The sequence below is a fragment of the Bacillus rossius genome, chromosome 17 (assembly GCF_032445375.1).
Source record: "Bacillus rossius redtenbacheri isolate Brsri chromosome 17, Brsri_v3, whole genome shotgun sequence".
In the NCBI taxonomy this organism is placed as follows: domain Eukaryota; kingdom Metazoa; phylum Arthropoda; class Insecta; order Phasmatodea; family Bacillidae; genus Bacillus; species Bacillus rossius.
This window is the reverse complement of record NC_086344.1, coordinates 17,002,612-17,020,752: the sequence shown is the minus strand read 5'-3', so window position 1 is coordinate 17,020,752 and position 18,141 is coordinate 17,002,612. Positions and strand designations below refer to the sequence as shown.

The 18,141-nt window shown below is 38.0% G+C and overlaps 1 protein-coding gene across 1 annotated transcript in view; it reads right to left on the bottom strand.

The window, feature by feature from the left end:
* Positions 1-3,877: 3,877 nt before the first annotated feature.
* Positions 3,878-18,141, bottom strand: part of LOC134540949 (uncharacterized) — a 30,191-nt gene continuing 15,927 nt past the window's right edge. Inside the window, exon 3 of the mRNA XM_063384037.1 lies at positions 3,878-4,977. Coding sequence (XP_063240107.1) covers positions 4,612-4,977 — 366 coding nt within the window. The 3' untranslated portion in view covers positions 3,878-4,611. The remainder of the gene's footprint in view (positions 4,978-18,141) is intronic.

Genomic DNA, 18,141 nt, shown 5'->3' with positions numbered 1-18,141 from the left:
TTCACCTTGTGTTCAGCCTGGGCAACGCCGGGTATTGCAGCTAGTTAATCATAAATTATTAATTTCATAAATCAGATCCAGCTGCGATTTTGGGCCTCGGGCCTTCCATCCGAAAGAGCTCTTGGCTTCACCGCCTAACCCTGGTGTGAACGGCCATGCAGAACTTCGATCTAAAACACGTGCATTGTCACAAGCGCATACACACTTCCGCGTATAGCATCTGCATCTATATCGACAACTTTCACTTTACCATGTCCATCTATTAAGCAGATTTTATGGGTTCGTTTAATTTTTACGGTTTTAAAAACTTTCTCTATCTTTGCAACTATATCACTTTCTATCCATCATACAATATTTCAGCAAACAGCAGAGCACGTATGGTTTTAAATACTAACTGATCTACTTAGCGTAAAAAAGACACTTTTATTTTATTTTTCTACTCGCATGATGTTTAAACAGAGAAAGAGCGATATTTTGAGGTAATTCACCTGCCCACCGCACAAAGGCGCTAACAGCTTGACGAGGCGATTACAATGCCATCTCTTGTCGGGCAGTCCAACTGTCTTCAAAAGCGCACAAAATATTTTTTTTTTATGGCTTGGCTACTTCTAAGTTATATTTATATTTAACAGCGGACCCAAGAGACGTTGTCCTGCCTGGACGTACTTTAAGCGAGATTGGTGGTAAGTATTTCTACGCTGTGGATCCACTGAACCATATGTACAACAAAAATTGACTGCGAGTAGCAGATGAATGTAACGCCTTACCAATAACATATGATGCAAACTTAGAAGATTTTCATTTTGATTGAATAATAGCAAACAAAGAAAAAACTCAATTAATTTCCTTGATAATCAAGTTTATATTAATGTAAAAAAAAGTTTTAAAATAAATGTTTTTTCTTAGTACTAAAAGAAATAATGATGTCTATCTTAATGTGAGTTGATGAACAAGGTTTTTCGTCAATCCCTCAGGTGTATAAATGAACAAACGTGATGGTTTGCCAACGCGAGAACATGCAACATATAATTTGCCATGTGAGAAGCACGGATTTTCTAGATCAAATCCACAAATGGACCTTATTTTGCCTTGTGACTTATTAATGGTCATTGCGAATTGTAAATTGCAGGTGTCTGAAGGGATCATTGAGATCCGTGGCAGGAGAACTAATTCACCTTGAAACTTGCCGTTATAAATGGTAGCTTCAAAAAATTGCCCATGATTTTTTAAGACCAATCGCGTGCCATTGCATAGCTTAGGCGCATTTAAATCCCAAAGCAAAATTATTGGTGAACCAATTTTTAATCGCAAGTTATGTGGTGGCATTTCCAGTAAATCCAGTAAATTAAATCATTCAACAGGATAGTTGACTGCTTCGTCAGGATCGACAACAGTGTCGATCGATTTTAACGACATCTTATTGCCAGGTAATGATTGTTGTATTTTGAAATCGATAACATCGGACATTTTTGCGGCCAACATAGCTAGTTCACGTAGACACACATGATTAACTTAATTAGCGCGCAAATATGGCAAAATGCTTTCAATCAAAGCATTTTTCATGGCTAGTACCATGTTGCAAAACTTGTCTGGCAATTTGATGCATTGTGTATTTCCATGCATCATTTTTCCATTGCCAATGTTGAGCGATTTTTCGGAGATTGACAGCGCCAATGGATCGTTCTGCAGTTCTGCGTTTATGTTAAGGCGTAATGTATTGACATTTCGCCATAGGTAAGATTGTTTCGAACATGTGTGAACTTCGTCCGTATATGTAGCGAGTGGAATGACCGCCAATGTCGTTCTAAAATCACCGGACAGTATCGGTAGAGCGTATCGTTGAGATCATTCATCGTTCTATCGAGAGCTTCAAGTGGATACTTGTGGGCCATACCACATTCAAACCAGATAATAATTTTGCAGTTTTTCAAAACTTGAGCCATGCCAGAATGCTTCTTTATGTTGCACATTGCATCTGGATTTGTGTGAACGTTTAATGGCAACTTGAGTGCTGAATGTGCAGTCCGTCCACCATCAAGCGAAGTCGCTGCAATGCCTGATGAAGCAATTGCCAACGCAACATGATTTTGTGATCGAACGCGCGCAAGTATCGGTGAGATGAGGAATGTTTTGCCAGTGCCGCATGTTGCATAAAAAAAAATCCACTTTATTGTGCTGCAATTGAACAATTAATTCGATCGCACATATGTTTTTTTGTTCAGCAGTGGGCAGTTACTCATTATTTACAACAGAAGTAGTCAACGATATCGTATCGAACTGGTGTTCGCGCTGAAAATCGCTATTACTGATTTATGTTGCTGGGCAGTTAGGCGATGGCCAGGGGCGCAACAACTAAATTTCCAAAAGGGGGGGAGCAATATACCTTTTTATAAAGAATCATCGATCCCCTCGATTGAAGCGGGGGGCCGGGGGTCCTCCCCCGGAAAAATTTGTATTTCAAGGTGGAAAATGGTGCTATTTAAGCAGTTTTATTATATAAAAATTGATTACACAGCACTTTCTTTGCCCCCGTTTGCCCCCACTTCAATTTTTCAGAAGGGGGGCAATATACCCTTGACCCCCCCCCCCTGTTGCTGCGCCCCTGTCGATGGCATACCGAAATTAATGAGTGGCATATTCGAAATAAAAATGCAAATATCCTCAAACTTTATTAACGCCTCGTTATATATTTCTGCAGAAAAATCCATATGGGGATGCAGGATGTCATTCATGGAATTGTTATAGTTTTCCCAGAGTACAAAAGCTTGAGATGGAAATCAAGTCAACAATATGGCAAATAATGGGCGAATTTGATGTGGAGAGGAACTCAGTGGTAGATACCATTGGTTGTCAATTTCCAGCAATTGCAATTCGCGACACACATCGTGGTACATGTCGTGCAAAATACCATTGACTTTTCGCAAGTATTGGAAGGACGTCGGCCCAGGAACATTGACCAACAACAAACGCAAGAAGAAGCATTCCCGTTACTTTGTATGGACTGTGTATAGTCGGCATAATGTATTTCCCATAAATATGCCGTCCTCTCCTTGGATTGGAACGCCTCGCTTTCAATGTGTCCCAATTTTTTGATTGCTTGTTCCACGTAAAAAAAATCGTGGCTCACCAGTATACATTAATGTCTTTGCGAATTGACCTAAAATACCTTTTCGGTTGCATAGTTCGAAAAACTCAGTTAGTGTGGTTTTTGGGACAGTTAATGCTTCTTGTAGAGCAGTCTCGTCTGTCAAATAAACATGCTGTCCATTTTCAGGGTTGGTGAACGACCAAATGTATTACAGCAGGGTCACTTTCATGTATGGGAAAACTCAAAATGTGCCTAATTTCTTCACTGCTGCTAATGCATTGGTCCATTTGATAACAGGTTATTTCGTCATTATCATTGACATTTTGAACATCAAATACAGCCATATCGCTGCCCTTATGAACATACAAATGTATTTGATGGAATTTACCGAACAGCAGAACTCAACATTTATGTGTACTTTGTAGGTTTTGCACATCAATGGCTAATACGGAACCTCCCAGCGATTATCAATGTCAACCATTCCACCGTTTGACATGCGCAATTGATATAACTGGTCACCATTGTCTGTGTCTCTACGACGACACATGTATAACCATCGATATTAGTGATAGTGTCGTTTATACACTCTTTTGGAAAATGTGTCGTACATTTTCCATTGTTCCTGTTCGATGCCATCATGTTTATAGCAGCGCAAGGACCATGGATCGTGTAAGTGGTAACAATGTGAAACAACACTTGATCGATATTCCGATCCAGAATAGTTTCGGAAATAATTTTATAGATTTATTCTGGCAGTAATTTGTCGACAAGCCAAAATAAAATACGTGCTTGTGGCAAACCAGGTTTTTTCCATTCAACAAAATACAGCCAGCAACAAGTTTTTCCAAACACAGAGTGATGTGTTATCAATTTAATCAACGATTTAATTTTTTTTAGAGGAGAACAACATTTATCTACGTCGTCCTCCATGTCGTCGTCGTGGGGCTATGGTAGTTCCATGTTGACGTCCTCGGTCGCAGCACCGAAGAGGTTCTCCGGTGGGTCGCTGTCGTCCTGCTCCTCCGCGGCCTGGTTCAGGGGCTGAGGCAGCTCGGGGAAGCTATGGATGCTCGGTGCCTCGTTCTCTGGTGGCTCCACATGGGGGTTTGGTTGGACCTGGATGGCGTGTACAGGTACGAACCGGTGTACAAAGACCTCTACCGACTCGTCTTCGTCATAGAGTAGACGTGGTCCTCCACGTGGTTCAAGTCCGGTTCAAAACCACGGCGCAGGACGAATCTTAGCAGCTGCAACCCGACGTCTCCGATGGGCTTGGGTGGTTCCACAATCTTCACCACATCTGGGTCGACATCGTCCGGTCCGACCTCGATGGGCTGGACAGGTACGCCCTCTACTTCACCAGCGTTCACCGGACCGGTGGTGTTCTCCTGCTCCACCTCGACGTCTTCTCCGGGCTGGGAAGCGTCGTTGGGCTGAGGCACGTCATCGTCGTCAGTCGGCTGAGAGGCGTCGATGGGCTGAGGCACGTCATCGTCATCATCTGGCTGGGAAACGTAGACGGGCTAAAGCACGTCTACGTAGTCAACTGGCTGGGGGGCGTCCATGGGCTGAGGCATGTCATCGTCGTCATCTGTCTGGGGGGCGTCGACGCTGTCCACTGCTACCCCGGTCTGAGGTACGCAAGTACCATCCTCAAGATCTTCTTCGGCGCTCACCGGGTCCCCCAGTAGCACGGTGAAGACGTAGAATTCACGTGGGACGTCGGAAAATACCTGCTGGATAGACGTCGGCGGGCTGTCGGCGGATTCCTCCCACTGCCTCTCCACCTGGAGCTTGGTGCTGCGTCTGCATGGGACACTTGCGCGCCGAGCTGGCCGCAGCCGCCGGCCGAGACACACCGTAGCAGCCCTGAGGACCGCCAGGCAGCCCTGCAACACGAGCAACACACATGGCACTGAAGCGACCTCAAGCTTCTGTACTGCCTCGTGCAGTGGTGTTTGTTTAGGTGCAAGTGAAACAGATTTTTTTTTACCAACGGTGGGTATTACTGAGAGTAATGCACAACTAAATTACGACCTATAAATCAGAATAATTAGGTACTCTATATAATGTACTTTTAATTTTTAATAGCCCAAATTTATATGTAATCTGTATTCTATTATTTTTTGGTAACGAAAAAACAACATATTCTACTGTTTTGTTATTCCTCCTTTATATGCAATACTTGAAATAATAATAATTTTTTTGGGGGAAATATTTTGTAGTTTAGAAAGATTGAAATCTATGTGAAATTATTCGAAGAGTACAGTTGTAGCACATGTTAGCAAAGGCAAAGCCAAACAAATCGAGCTATTGCTATAAAAAGTAGCGATCTTAGAATTCAATGATAACGTTTTATGTACGAAAACAGAACTGCAACAACTGTGTCTCACTTCTCCCTCGGCTACCCCTATCCCCCCTCCGCTAGGCAACACCCTTCTCTCTGTCAAGTCACACACTTCCCAAGCCACCCTCGTGCATCAACAATCCGGCTTTTTAAAATGAACTGGTTTAATATGGGCGAGTTTCATAAATGTGCATTAGTTTATATGCCTGGTTGGCAATGCTAGTGGTTGAATGTAAGACGTGGTCATGTAACAGAGAGTTCTTTGCTTTCATAACTGAAGAAAGAAACAGTATTTTCTTTGCGAATAGTTATTATCATACAAAAACTTGGGAAAAATCAATGATATACTGTTATCTAGTTCACAGGCAGATAAAAATTTTTTAAGGGAACATACCAGTTACAGCAAAATAAAAGGCTATACTAACTAATTTATTTTGAACACCACTAATGTTTTTATTTATGATTTTTTAAGACTGGAACCCTCAGCACGTGTGGATCCTGAGTCCGAGGCAGTGTGTGTGTTGGTGTTTCCCGCGGTGCTCCTGGCTGTTCGTACAACAACCTGTTCCGAGGTGTAAGTAGCTTGTTCAGTAGCCTGTCTGGTTGGCAAGGGAAGCATACAGCTCACAGGCGAGATAGCCACGCCCCAACAGTTCCGAAGTTCTCTGAAGTTGGCCGAGCACTCGTGAAAAGCTCAATATTGCAAGGATTTATACATATATATATTTACGGTCATGGAGTATTTTAAAATGAAACTTTGAATGATTTATGTCATGAAAAAAAGTAGGCAATGGCTACTATTTTGATATTAGAAGGATTTACATCAGATTCTTTCAAAGAACATCTTCTACACTGTTTTTAATGCAATTTTACAACCATACCTAGTTTAGAATGGCTTAAGTGAATTTGAATAGGTATATATAGTTCATCCTGGCACACCGGTGGGTGGTGGGGGATCCAGGGATCCGCGGCGGCAATCTTGGATTACGTCATTCCCGGCGGCCATCTTGGATTATGTCATTTACGGCGGCCATCTTGAATTATGTCACTTCCGGCGGCCATCTTGGATTACGTCACTTCCGGCGGCCATCTTGGATTTGCCCTTGACCTTTGACCCCGACGACCATTTTGTTTTTATCAGCCATTTTGTTTTCTAGATCGTTATGACATTTCGTGTTTCATCCACCATCTTGAAAATCTTTATTTATTATCCGATTTTAATGGAAAAAAATTAAAATTTATAAAAAATTAAATTATTAAAAGTTTATAATAAAATTGAAAAATATATTATTTAATAAAAATTTTAATTAAAAAACCTGTGCATCGAACACCCCACTCCTCTGCATTACGAATACACCATCTAGCACCCCACTCCTCTGTTACAATGACATCATCATCGAACACCCCACTCATCCCTGTTACAACTTTTCGTTACACCACATTCTTTAAAATAATTTATTATAAAAATAAAATATATATACCATCGGTGTCTGCCGGAGGCAGCCATCCGGGTGTAGGTTTCTAAAGTACGTTAGTGTATGTAAGGCCGAGTTCCTATCCCGTACCAGCATTATTATGACCCTTATAGACAAAAATCCACAAAATCCAGTCATTTTGCTGTTGTAACCACCATTTTATTTAAAAGTCTTATCATTTATAGGTTTTAACTAAAATATATGTTATCAACACTATCGTTGTGGATGCGATTGTTAAAGTAATGATAATTAAAAAAAAAAAAAAACATTTATTAACCTGAAGAATGGCCACATTGTTCTAGTCCGTTCTCATTCCTCCTCCCTATCTTCCCCTCCCTTCACTCGCCCTCCCCTCCTTTCCTTCCTCTCCCCTTCCCCTCCCTCCTTCCTCCTCCTCCTCCGACCTTCCAGATTCTTCCGGCCTTCTAAACCTTCCTTGCCTCCCCTTCTCCCCTCCTCTCTTCCCATCGTCCCGCCCACTTGTTTACCGTGAGTAAGCAGGCCGCTTCACTCGTTCGTCGGCCGGCAGCGGTCCTGGTTCTCGTCGCCCCTGTGTCTGGTAAGGCGTATTTGCTCGTCATGCCCATTTGTTTTGCGCCTTTCGCCCTGCGGCCGAATGTGCGTTGATTAATTTTGATTCTTGGCCACTTGTTTGGCAGCATGATTCAGGCCTTCTGCCCTTTTTGATTCATCATCTCGTGTTTTTATTGGATTGTTACCACGCCTTACCAGGTACACAGGGGCGACTCGTATTTATAATTTGTCTTTTATTTTTTTTTAATGTTAAATTATTATTGACTTACAATCTGTTATACTTGCTTGTTTTAATGTTATTTAAAGCACTCTTTTCTTATGGGAATGTGCCATTTCAGTATTAATAATGTATTCAGTATTTTTCAGTATTAACGAATGTACTAATTAATGATGTTCAGATTAAACAAAGAGATTTCTGCTATATTTATTTATTTATTAATCTCCTTTGTCTTGTGACGTCTGAGGCAGTCAGGTGGGTGACTCTTGCCCCACCTGGTTCAAACCCATCTTAGCGGACCAGAAATTTTTCAGAGTCCTAACTCACAAGTAATATTCTCTTCTCATGTTTGCGTACTCGTGTTTTAAAAGCTGCATGGAAGCAGATATTTTTAATGTTTGCATTTAATATCATTTCACCATTCTGTAAGACACTTATAAGTATCAGTACCTCGTGGGATGTAGGTTCTATATTAAAAATAATTAACAATATGTAGGTAAAATTGTATTTATTAAATTAAGAACATATTTTGCACAGCAAAAATGGAGCAAAAACAGAAACTATAACATAAAAAAACTGAAAATTTACAACAAAAATTGAAACTGTACAGCAAAAACATAAACTATAAAACAAAAAACGGAAACTATACAACAAAAACGGAAACTGTACAGAAAAAACATAAATAATACAACAAAATGAAAACAATACAACAAAAACAGAAAATAAATACAGCAGAAAAACTATGTACAGAAAAAAAATGATTCGTCGCCTCCAACATATCCATGGGGGACCGTGCGGATACCATCTTCGCATATCAGCCGTTTGTCATCCTCCCACGTGATGGCCAGCTTATTGCTATATTCGCTGTATAGAATGTGCTGCCGGGAGCGAATAGCTCTTACACCAGCCCTCCTTGAGCGGTGTTCTTGCAGGGCGTCCAGGTAGTCGCTGAATGTGATGCGGTTTTTGACCACACATCGCTGGATACCCTTAGCCTTCTTCTCGACCTTACCACCGCACCTGTAGGCGTAGAGTTTGGCTCGTAAGCTTACAAACTCCTCCATCACTTCTCCCCCACATTCATCTTTGAATTTGCCAACAACTTTCTTGTTTGTGAGGGAGAAGCAAGGGTGGTCAGAAGAGTAGCAGCTGGTGTCGAACTTCTCCATCAGTATAGGGTCGGCTTTGAGGTCATGGTAAAAGTTAGATGTCTGGATCTCATATACCCCACATAACACATCAACGTTGCAGAAACGTTTCCACAATGTTGCCTTAAAATTTGTCAACGTTGCTACAATGTTGAAGTAATGTTTATGCAACGTTGCATCAACGTTGATGCAACGGCCAGATGTCCGCCCTGTGAAACGTTGTTCATGCAACGTTGTAACAACGTTGAATTGTAAACCACCAAACAACGTCAACATTGCTTAGCAACCCAAGAAAAGTGTTGCAGCAACGTTGTGCAGCCAACTTTGCAGCAACGTTGCCCCAGACAACTTTGCAGCAACGTTGCCCCAGACAACTTTGCAGCAACGATGCCCCGACAACTTTGCAGCAACGTTGCCACAGACAACTTTGCAGCAGTGCTACTCTGACAACTTTGCAGCAAAATTGTCCCAGACAACTTTGAAGCAACGTTTCTCTGCCAACTAATCAGCAGCATTGCCAAGTTAGGTAGTCTATCACATAATAAGTTCACTTTTCTGACAGCTCTGAAAACAGTGTCAAACATGTTTTATGTTTGGAATTTAAAACCCTGGTTGTTGCCCATATCACATTAATACTGTATTTACTCGCATAATGTCTGCAATAATTTGGCAACATTTTTTATGAAGAAAAATGGGTGCGGACGTTATGAGGTAAAGTCCGAAAATTATTTTTTCTCAAAATTTTACATCATGTTTTTATGTAGAATAAAAAATTTTCTTTTATCATAATTAGTTTATTTGGATTAACCTTGCTGTGATGAGAAAACATTGCGTAAAAATGTTACAATATTATTTTTGATCACCCACACTGGTAACCAACCGGAGTTGGACCATGCTTACACTGCAGTCGTTGACACCAATGACTGTCTCGTCCGTCAGATATCACACACTCTACTGTCTGGACAGAAAGAAGTGTAATTGGTGCAATGATTGTGACGGCCAAGGCGGCCACTGACGACACGCGGCAGATGTCTAATGTCTGCATTAGCCGGCGCTGGCGAGCCTCCCTCCCTATGTTTATGGCGACACAATGTTTGGTAGAGCCAGCGGTAAATAAGATGATGGCAAAGATGGCGGAATACAAGCATTGCTATACCTTACAGATATATTTAATGTACAAAGTAGCAAGAACTCTGGTACAAGCAACAAAAATCTTGTGTCTTCTTAACGTAATTAACAAATGCGTGAATCTCGCTTAATACTATTGCGTTGTACGATAACTCGCCATAGATTTGGCAACAGTGATCAATAAACAAAAAAACCAGGATGGTGACGTTCTCAGAACGGAACTAATATCTTGTTACTTTAATCTGGTGTGGACTTTATGTAAATTAAAAAAAAAAAAAATCCATTTCAAGTATTTAAAAATAAATGTGTGGACATTATGCAATTAAATACAGTAACTTCACTTTTCTGACAGATCTGAAAGTAGGGTGATATAAGTTTTACATTCGCAATTTAAAAACTTGGTATAGAAAAACATGAATCATGTCGTACCAAAGGACATTTGGAGGTCAATGGTGAAGTTGGATTTAATGAAACACTGATTTAGCGGAAAGATTTTAGAAAACCATGGCATCTCATCAAATCGGGATGCTACTGTACGATGAATTAATTCTCTTTATCTAAGTAAGTAATAGATAATGTAGATAATACACACAAGTTATTAAAAAATAAACTCTGTTGGTAGAAATAAAATATATACTGAAAAATTAAATAGTAGTACATGACAGAATTATCTTTTAATAGCTTCACTATTATTACAGTAAAAATATTTTACATGAGTCACACAGAAAACATTAAAATAAACAAACTTTTTTTTACTTCCACAAAATTAAGTTTTTTTATTTGTAGTAAGAGGTCAACGTTTGACCCTCGATATATTGAGGCATAATCGACAGACAAGGTTTGCACCATGTTCGCAAAATTATCCTTGAAGTTAACAATGTGTCTGTGTTGACTCCGGAGGACCTTCAAGTCGAGATCACAAAAGCCAGAGTCGGTCACGCTGAAGATTGGACCGAGTTTTGAGGAGACTCGTTCGCAGCTGGAGACTGGTCTGGTAAGTATTTTGGTTAGGCTTAGTAGCTTTGAATCAAGACATTAGTGTTGCATGAAGGCAGTTAAAAAACAAAACCTTTTAATAAGTGGAAGTAAAAGTTTAATTCTGCAATATTTCTACAAAGTATTTTATAGTTTTCAAAGTAGAGTATCAAAATATTATATGCAAGGTATTTTTAAACATTCATTTGGCACAATAATTCATGTCCTGGTAAAATTCATTACAAAGTAGTTCACTTAAGTTTTATGCTTCTTTTTTCAACACTGGTCAGAAACTGGCAACTTCCTGAAAAAGAAAATACCATTCTTAGTAATGCAAAGGCTATATATATAAAAATGTAGTGTTTAGACAACACCCATGTTATGCCTACATAAATAAACAAATTAAAGGGAAATCCATCACGGTTTGTGTTGGATCAACATTTGTAGTGAACATTTCAAAACCTGAATGAGTGCATTTCATAACACCAAAATGCGTATATGAAATGCTGGAAGATTGGAAATAAAAACATGTTTAGTCTCTGAATTACCATAATTCCATCTGTTAATTACCAAACATTGTAAATAATTATTTTATGACATTTAAAATAAATAAGACAGTGGTAGGAAAAGCCAACCACTCTTTTGTAGTGAGCAAATGATACACACTTATTCACAGTTAAAAAGTTATTTATTCCTTATTGTTGCAAAACACTGCAGTGTTAAACATAATATGTACTTGCTTACAGTGGATTTTTTGCTTTATTAAAAGTATAGTCCGTTCACCACTGGAAAGACTTTTTGAAATCCAACTTTTGAACAGAAAACCCTAGCTGTTAGCAGCTTGCATTGTTATGATCATTACTAGAGACAGAGCGGCCCATCACATTTCCTTCAGTACACAAAGTGAAACAGTTCCAAAAACTTTTCAAAAAATATGCTCTCTTATTTGATATGCTGGATGTACCTATCCCTGTGGCTAGCCAGAACAATTGATAAAGTACAATAGAACCTCATTTGTACGAACCCGGGATCAACGAATTCCCGTGATTAACGTATTTTTTCTCTTGCACCGTCATTTTCCCTACAGTATTAATGCATTATTTTCCCGTGTTAAACGAAAGTGTTTCCTTCAATTTACGTTGTAACAGTGCTGTATTTAATAGAAAATCGTTAGAAAAGTTGTGATGGAACAATAAAAGTTGAAAGCTAATAGAGTAAACTTTACTTATTATACGTGATTGCATGTTTTGAGGTCATGGCAGGTTCTTTACCCATTGTAAACAAATCTTTGGTGACGTGAACGTGAAAATTAAGTTGATATTTTATCTCTCCCTTTTGAACTTTAATGAATAATGCTTAAAAATTAAGTTTTGTATAGTGGAGTTTTTAATTAAATAAATATTGTACTACGGTGGTACCACTAACATAACTTTAAAAGCAACATATAAAATTCTTGTAAATATGGCGAATTCATGCATGTTCGGCAATTTTCGGTTTACCACATAAGAAATATTGCAGAAACACGATTGGCAGCACTGAATTTCCAAACATCACATCTGAAAAGTTTTTTTTAACCTTTTATGTTCTGTAGCCGTGTTATTTTAGAACAAATGTTTACTATAAAATTTCTGAAATTAAATCAATATTAACAAGCGATTATACACAAAGTCAGAAATAAGAATTGTGTGATAAAATCTCACCATTAATAGTGGACGTTTTAAAATGCTTAACATTCACATCCTTTCTTCAATAACCAAAATTTTAATCTTCAACTTTAAATAAACGTTAATTGTGAATTACTGCAAGTTTGGGTGGATTTATTGTTTTCACCATGTGAGATAATTGTTATAGTAAAAACGTAATCTTCTCTTTTTTATTTGGTGTTGTGTGTATTTGCTTGTTTCCACCATAGTAAGAATAAAAAAAATTTCAAACACTTCCCTCCTTTTACATTTCTCCCGATTTTTACTTATTTTTTTCTTGGTCCCTTGAAATAAGTAAAAACGAGGTTCTACTGTAACAAAACAGTAGGGCTGGACTGATACAACTTTTTATCAATTCCATTACTACAGATTCTTATGGGCCAATTCTGGCGATACTATGTGCCGATACCATGAAGGATTATACACAAGATAATATTTTACTTTAAATTAGGGATCTGCAAGTAAAGGTTTTTGAACTGAAGCTGAGTTCGAGCAAGTTTTCCAGAAAGCTCACGAGTTTTGAATGGAGCTTATTTTTATACAAAATTTACAATAAATAAAATGCAGCATTACTAAACAGTTGTGCTTATTATGGTACAAATAAAAATTCATAAGTTCAGTTTTTTTTTTAGCCTTGGATATTTCAATCTGCAGTTTTTAATTCAAGTGTGACTCGGCTCAAAAATTTGAGTTCTCGCAGATGCCTACTTTAAATTATTTTTTCGGTCATCTATGTCAATGTTATTTCTCCTCAGTATAAAACAGTTCCATGCTTCCTACAGTAACAACGCCAGTCCTATTTTGAGTATAACTCTAATCTAGATACTTCCTTTCAGTCATTCACTGGATCTTACAGACGGACAGAAACGTTTCACAAAAGCTTTATTTTGTACACTACGCAAGGGATTCTGATTGTCCCCTGGATTGCAATTATTTTGTATTTCAAAATGGCCACCAAAATAACTAACTGTAAAGTTTTAATTATCTACGGAATTCATCGTGGAGCACTTGGTGGCCCTGGAACTCCCTACTGTGACAAGAATATTTTGTGATAGCTTGTGCTGTTGCAGAGTAAAATGGCCATTTCTAGTACAAGTGCAGCTGAAAAGTAAGTTATTCATTCCATATGCTTTGTAAGCTACATTCAGGGTGTCCAGCAAAGGTGTCCTTTTAATTTCCTGTACATTTCCCACATTCCCTGCGTAATCCCAGTGCACTGCTTTAACGTGGAACCAATGTTATACTATCCAAGCAGAAGCACTATAATCATAAAATGTCAATTTATTGTCGTGGTAAGTAAAAAATAGAACTTGGAAACACATACAGTAAAAGTCTGTCGTAGCGAGTACGGTCTAACATGAAATCCGCTATAACGATAATTATCATCGGCTTATTTTCACACCCACATTGGCAAGTTTTACCATTTTCAGGTGGCGCTGATGATGATGATGATAATATATGGGATATAAATATAATAGTACTGTGATGTTCTGACAAGTCTTGTTTTGGTATGCTTCAACCAAGCTTGTATCTGCTCTGACACTTCAGTTTCAGTAGCCCCTGGTACTCGTAACCGTACAACATCTGGAAAAAAATAAGAAAACCACAATTATTGTTGCATTCAGTAAATTTTGCATAGCAAAAGAAGTGGTACCATCAAATGTCATTGGAACAGACACAGATACATACGATGCCACCACCTCCACACACAAAAAAAAAAAAAAAAAGGAAAATATTTTTCATTGCAGTGTTGCAAAAAATGTAATAATTGTTATTATACCATTTTTAAATTATAGTGCTGCAATTTTCTTTTTCACGTTGGCAAACGTTTTTATGCGTATCAACTTCTTGTTGCCATCTACCCACTATACTGCATAAATGTTTAAATACCGTATTTACTCCAACATAAGGCCTTGGCTCACAGTCAACAATATTGTAAAACATACAAAACATGGGAAAAATTATTTTATAACAATTTTATAAGAAGCTGTTACTGATAACTTTCAAAAATTAATAATTTAGTTTAAGTACAATATTTTTAAGAATACCTTGTAAAATAAACTATTGAATTGTTGCACACAAAGATGGTGCAATACTTTTTCAAAAAACATTAATGTAAATAGTCTTATCTTTAACAAAAAACTTACGTAGCACAACTTGCGACAGTCTTAAATTTATAAATGTTTTCTTTCCTTTGAACCCAATCCAGCTGTATTGGGATGCGGCAGAATTTGTCATCAATCTCCTGAGCACTGCGTTGACACATGAAAAAATGCCCTGTCCACCAATACCACCAAGAAACTGTACCTGAAAAAGTTGACAAAGGCATTTAACTCCAAGAATGCTAGTTATTGTGGATACATGCCATTGCAACAAAATGTCTTCCACAGAAAAACAAAAGAAAACACACATCATTGCAACAAAATGTCTTCCACAGAAAAACAAAAGAAAACACACATCATTCTGCAAAAAAAAATTATTTAGAAAGTTACAATAAATCATGACTGACATAAAATTAATTTACACGCAAACCCAAGCACACAGAACCCAAACAAGAGACGTTGTTGTCCTAGAAAAAAAAAACATTTCATGGAAACCACCCAGGATCCGGACGTACCCAAGGATTTGGACATTCAACTGAAATTCCGCAACATCATTTTCGCGAAAATCGTCACTATCATTGATGGATTACTACACACAAGTACCTAAGTTCAGTACATAGCATCTGTGTAGCGCAGTATCTCTTTATAATGAGTCGGAAATTGAAAAAATAAATAAATAAAAAATTATGGTAGTACAATATTATATGTTTTATGTAAAAAGTGTTTTTCATAATCATATTGGTGAGATTACCCACATTTGCAGAAGGTTTGAATCGACAGATACCAATGTCTGAACCAAAAATTTTCAGATGAGACGTCTCAATCTCGAGCTATCTGCATGGCATATTTAAAATTTATATAAATATATATATATATATATGCTATATATTTCTAATACACATTTGTGCTATTTAATTTGAACATGTTTATGCACAACAAAGCTTTCGCAGGTGCATCACATATAAGTGCATGCAAAGTAACACTAACATGCTTATTAAAATCAATACCATTCTTGAATACAGAAATAGCTTCATTGACAAACTGCTGCAGAAAAACAGTAGATGATGGTTTTTCATACCCATGTATACACCGACAATAAATACATAGCTGATTGCAGACAATGAACACAGAATAGGCCATAAGCAACTGGTAGAAGATTTTGCTAATGGCAATCCATCAGTATTTACCAATAACTCTAAACTGTCCTTTAAAACATCTAGCCGCACATCATGTTCTTGTAGAATTCTTTTGCAAGCTTTTTCTAAGCCAAAATGAAGATATTCACCTGGAAGCATTTGATTTCTGATAATGATATAGTTCTAGGAGTAAGCAACAGTGTACGAGCATCTTTAGGAATTTCACAACCTGATGTGTGTTTGTTAATTATTTTTAATAAAGAAGACAATGCTTTGTGTAGTATGTTGTGATCAACAGCCCAAAAAGGTAAATCCTTCCTTAAATCTGAACCAGAAGACTGTTCCTTTGAATCAAGAGGAGCAAGAGTCTGTAATCAATGGAACTTTCAGAATCCAAACAAAATTTAAACTACTCAAATGTAAATTTTATTATGTACAGCTACACATAACCTCCAACTGACTCCAAAAAGGTTTTTATTATATTAAAGTATATTTATATGGTTAAAATTATATTTGGTGGAATTACTCTGTACAGAACTAGCAAAGCAGCCAGTATCATGTGCCGCGAAATCTTGTAACATTCCCAGTAGCCAGTAGGTACCTATATCGGCTAGTAACCTAACCAAACCAATTAAAATCTAATAAACCTATAGATTGTTTATTAGATTTTAACTGGTTTGGTTAGGTTACGAGCCGATATAGGTACCTAAAGTACACAAACATGTACAAAATATTGTTCCGTGTGCACCGGGTTTTAGTTTACGTTAGGTTAAATAGGGCTTGGTTCCTAGATTGGGTTAGCTTAGGTTATCTCAAAAATGCTCGTCCCGACTACCGTAATTCATTAATTAGTTTAACAGTAAGCCAAGCTTTAATTCTATATTACATGCGGGAGAATCGGCGGGCGGAGAGAACGAAAGCATAAACATTCACATTACGAGATAATATCCTCAAAATATTCTTACCTCCATATTTTCAAGAAAATCCGACGATAAAACCAAGTGAAATTCCAAAATGTTGAACGAGCATAAAACGACCACAAAAGAAATAAACAATCAAACACGGAATTTTGAAGTCAGTTTGCAACTAAAATTACATTTTAGTGTATAGTTTAATAGTATCAAACTAACATAAAACTTAAATTAAATATTAAAAGTAATTTAAATGATTGAAAAATACTCTTTAAAGAATTAATATATTTATTTCAAACTTTGAAAGACAAACAATGTTATGACCTTTTAGCAGATACGCAAAGATGACCACTATCAACGTTGTGACAACGTTATAAATTTGTGTATGTAAATTCGTTACGCGTGGAAACGTTGCAACAACGTTGTCGATACTTATGTTGCCAACTTCAACAATTCAACGTTGGATCAACGTTTCTGCAACCAAGTGTGTTATGTGGGACAAAACTGTCTGTATCCATGTACGCCAGATGAATGTTTTCAGAATATTAAGGCTTCATGGTATTGTAGTGGAAGTCGTACATGAGAGTCTTTGATAGATCAAGTACTGCTAGTCCGGCATAGATCGGCTTGTCAAATATTATTGTTTCATGATTAAGGTGGACAAGCATCAAATTCGGTTCGTACATTGTCCGATCCTTGAAGGACGGATGACACACCAACTTCTTGAACCTCTTCTCAGAGCACACCAACTCCATTTTGAGCCTCCGCCTCTTGTTTTCCATCAGTTTACCAAATGTCGAGTTCACAGCGAGCTTGAAGAACTCCTTCTCGAACTCGTTGGCTGCTGCTTTGCGCTTGTTGGTGTTCAGCCGAATATAGGGCTCCAACCATGCCGACTGCTCAAACTGAAGAACTTTATGTATTCTTATGATTTTTAGTCCATGAGATACCGCTTGCTGTAGGTTTTTGTAGTGAACGATGTAGTGCTCTTTATTTTCCAGCGTTGTCATCAGCTTTGATTGCTTTGCGCCGGGCGGACACTGATTTACGGGAAGAAATGGCAGGTCTTTGTGACTTTCATGGAGCTCGGGAGGGTACTCCATGTCACACTCAATTATGTAGCCAGTAGGTGAATTTTCCGTAATAGACATAACATCAACGGATATATTCAACCATTTGAAATGGCGAATTGGAAGTGGCAGAGACATCGCCCACCCGTACAAATTATTTGCATCAATATACTCTAGGAATATGGATGGTTTGGAAGCATCATATGTCTCAGGCACATAGGCGTTATTGGCTACACAATGACGTTTGATGTTTTGCGCTACTCCTCCGCGAATACCTGCTTCCACATGTTGATAACTATGAATGATA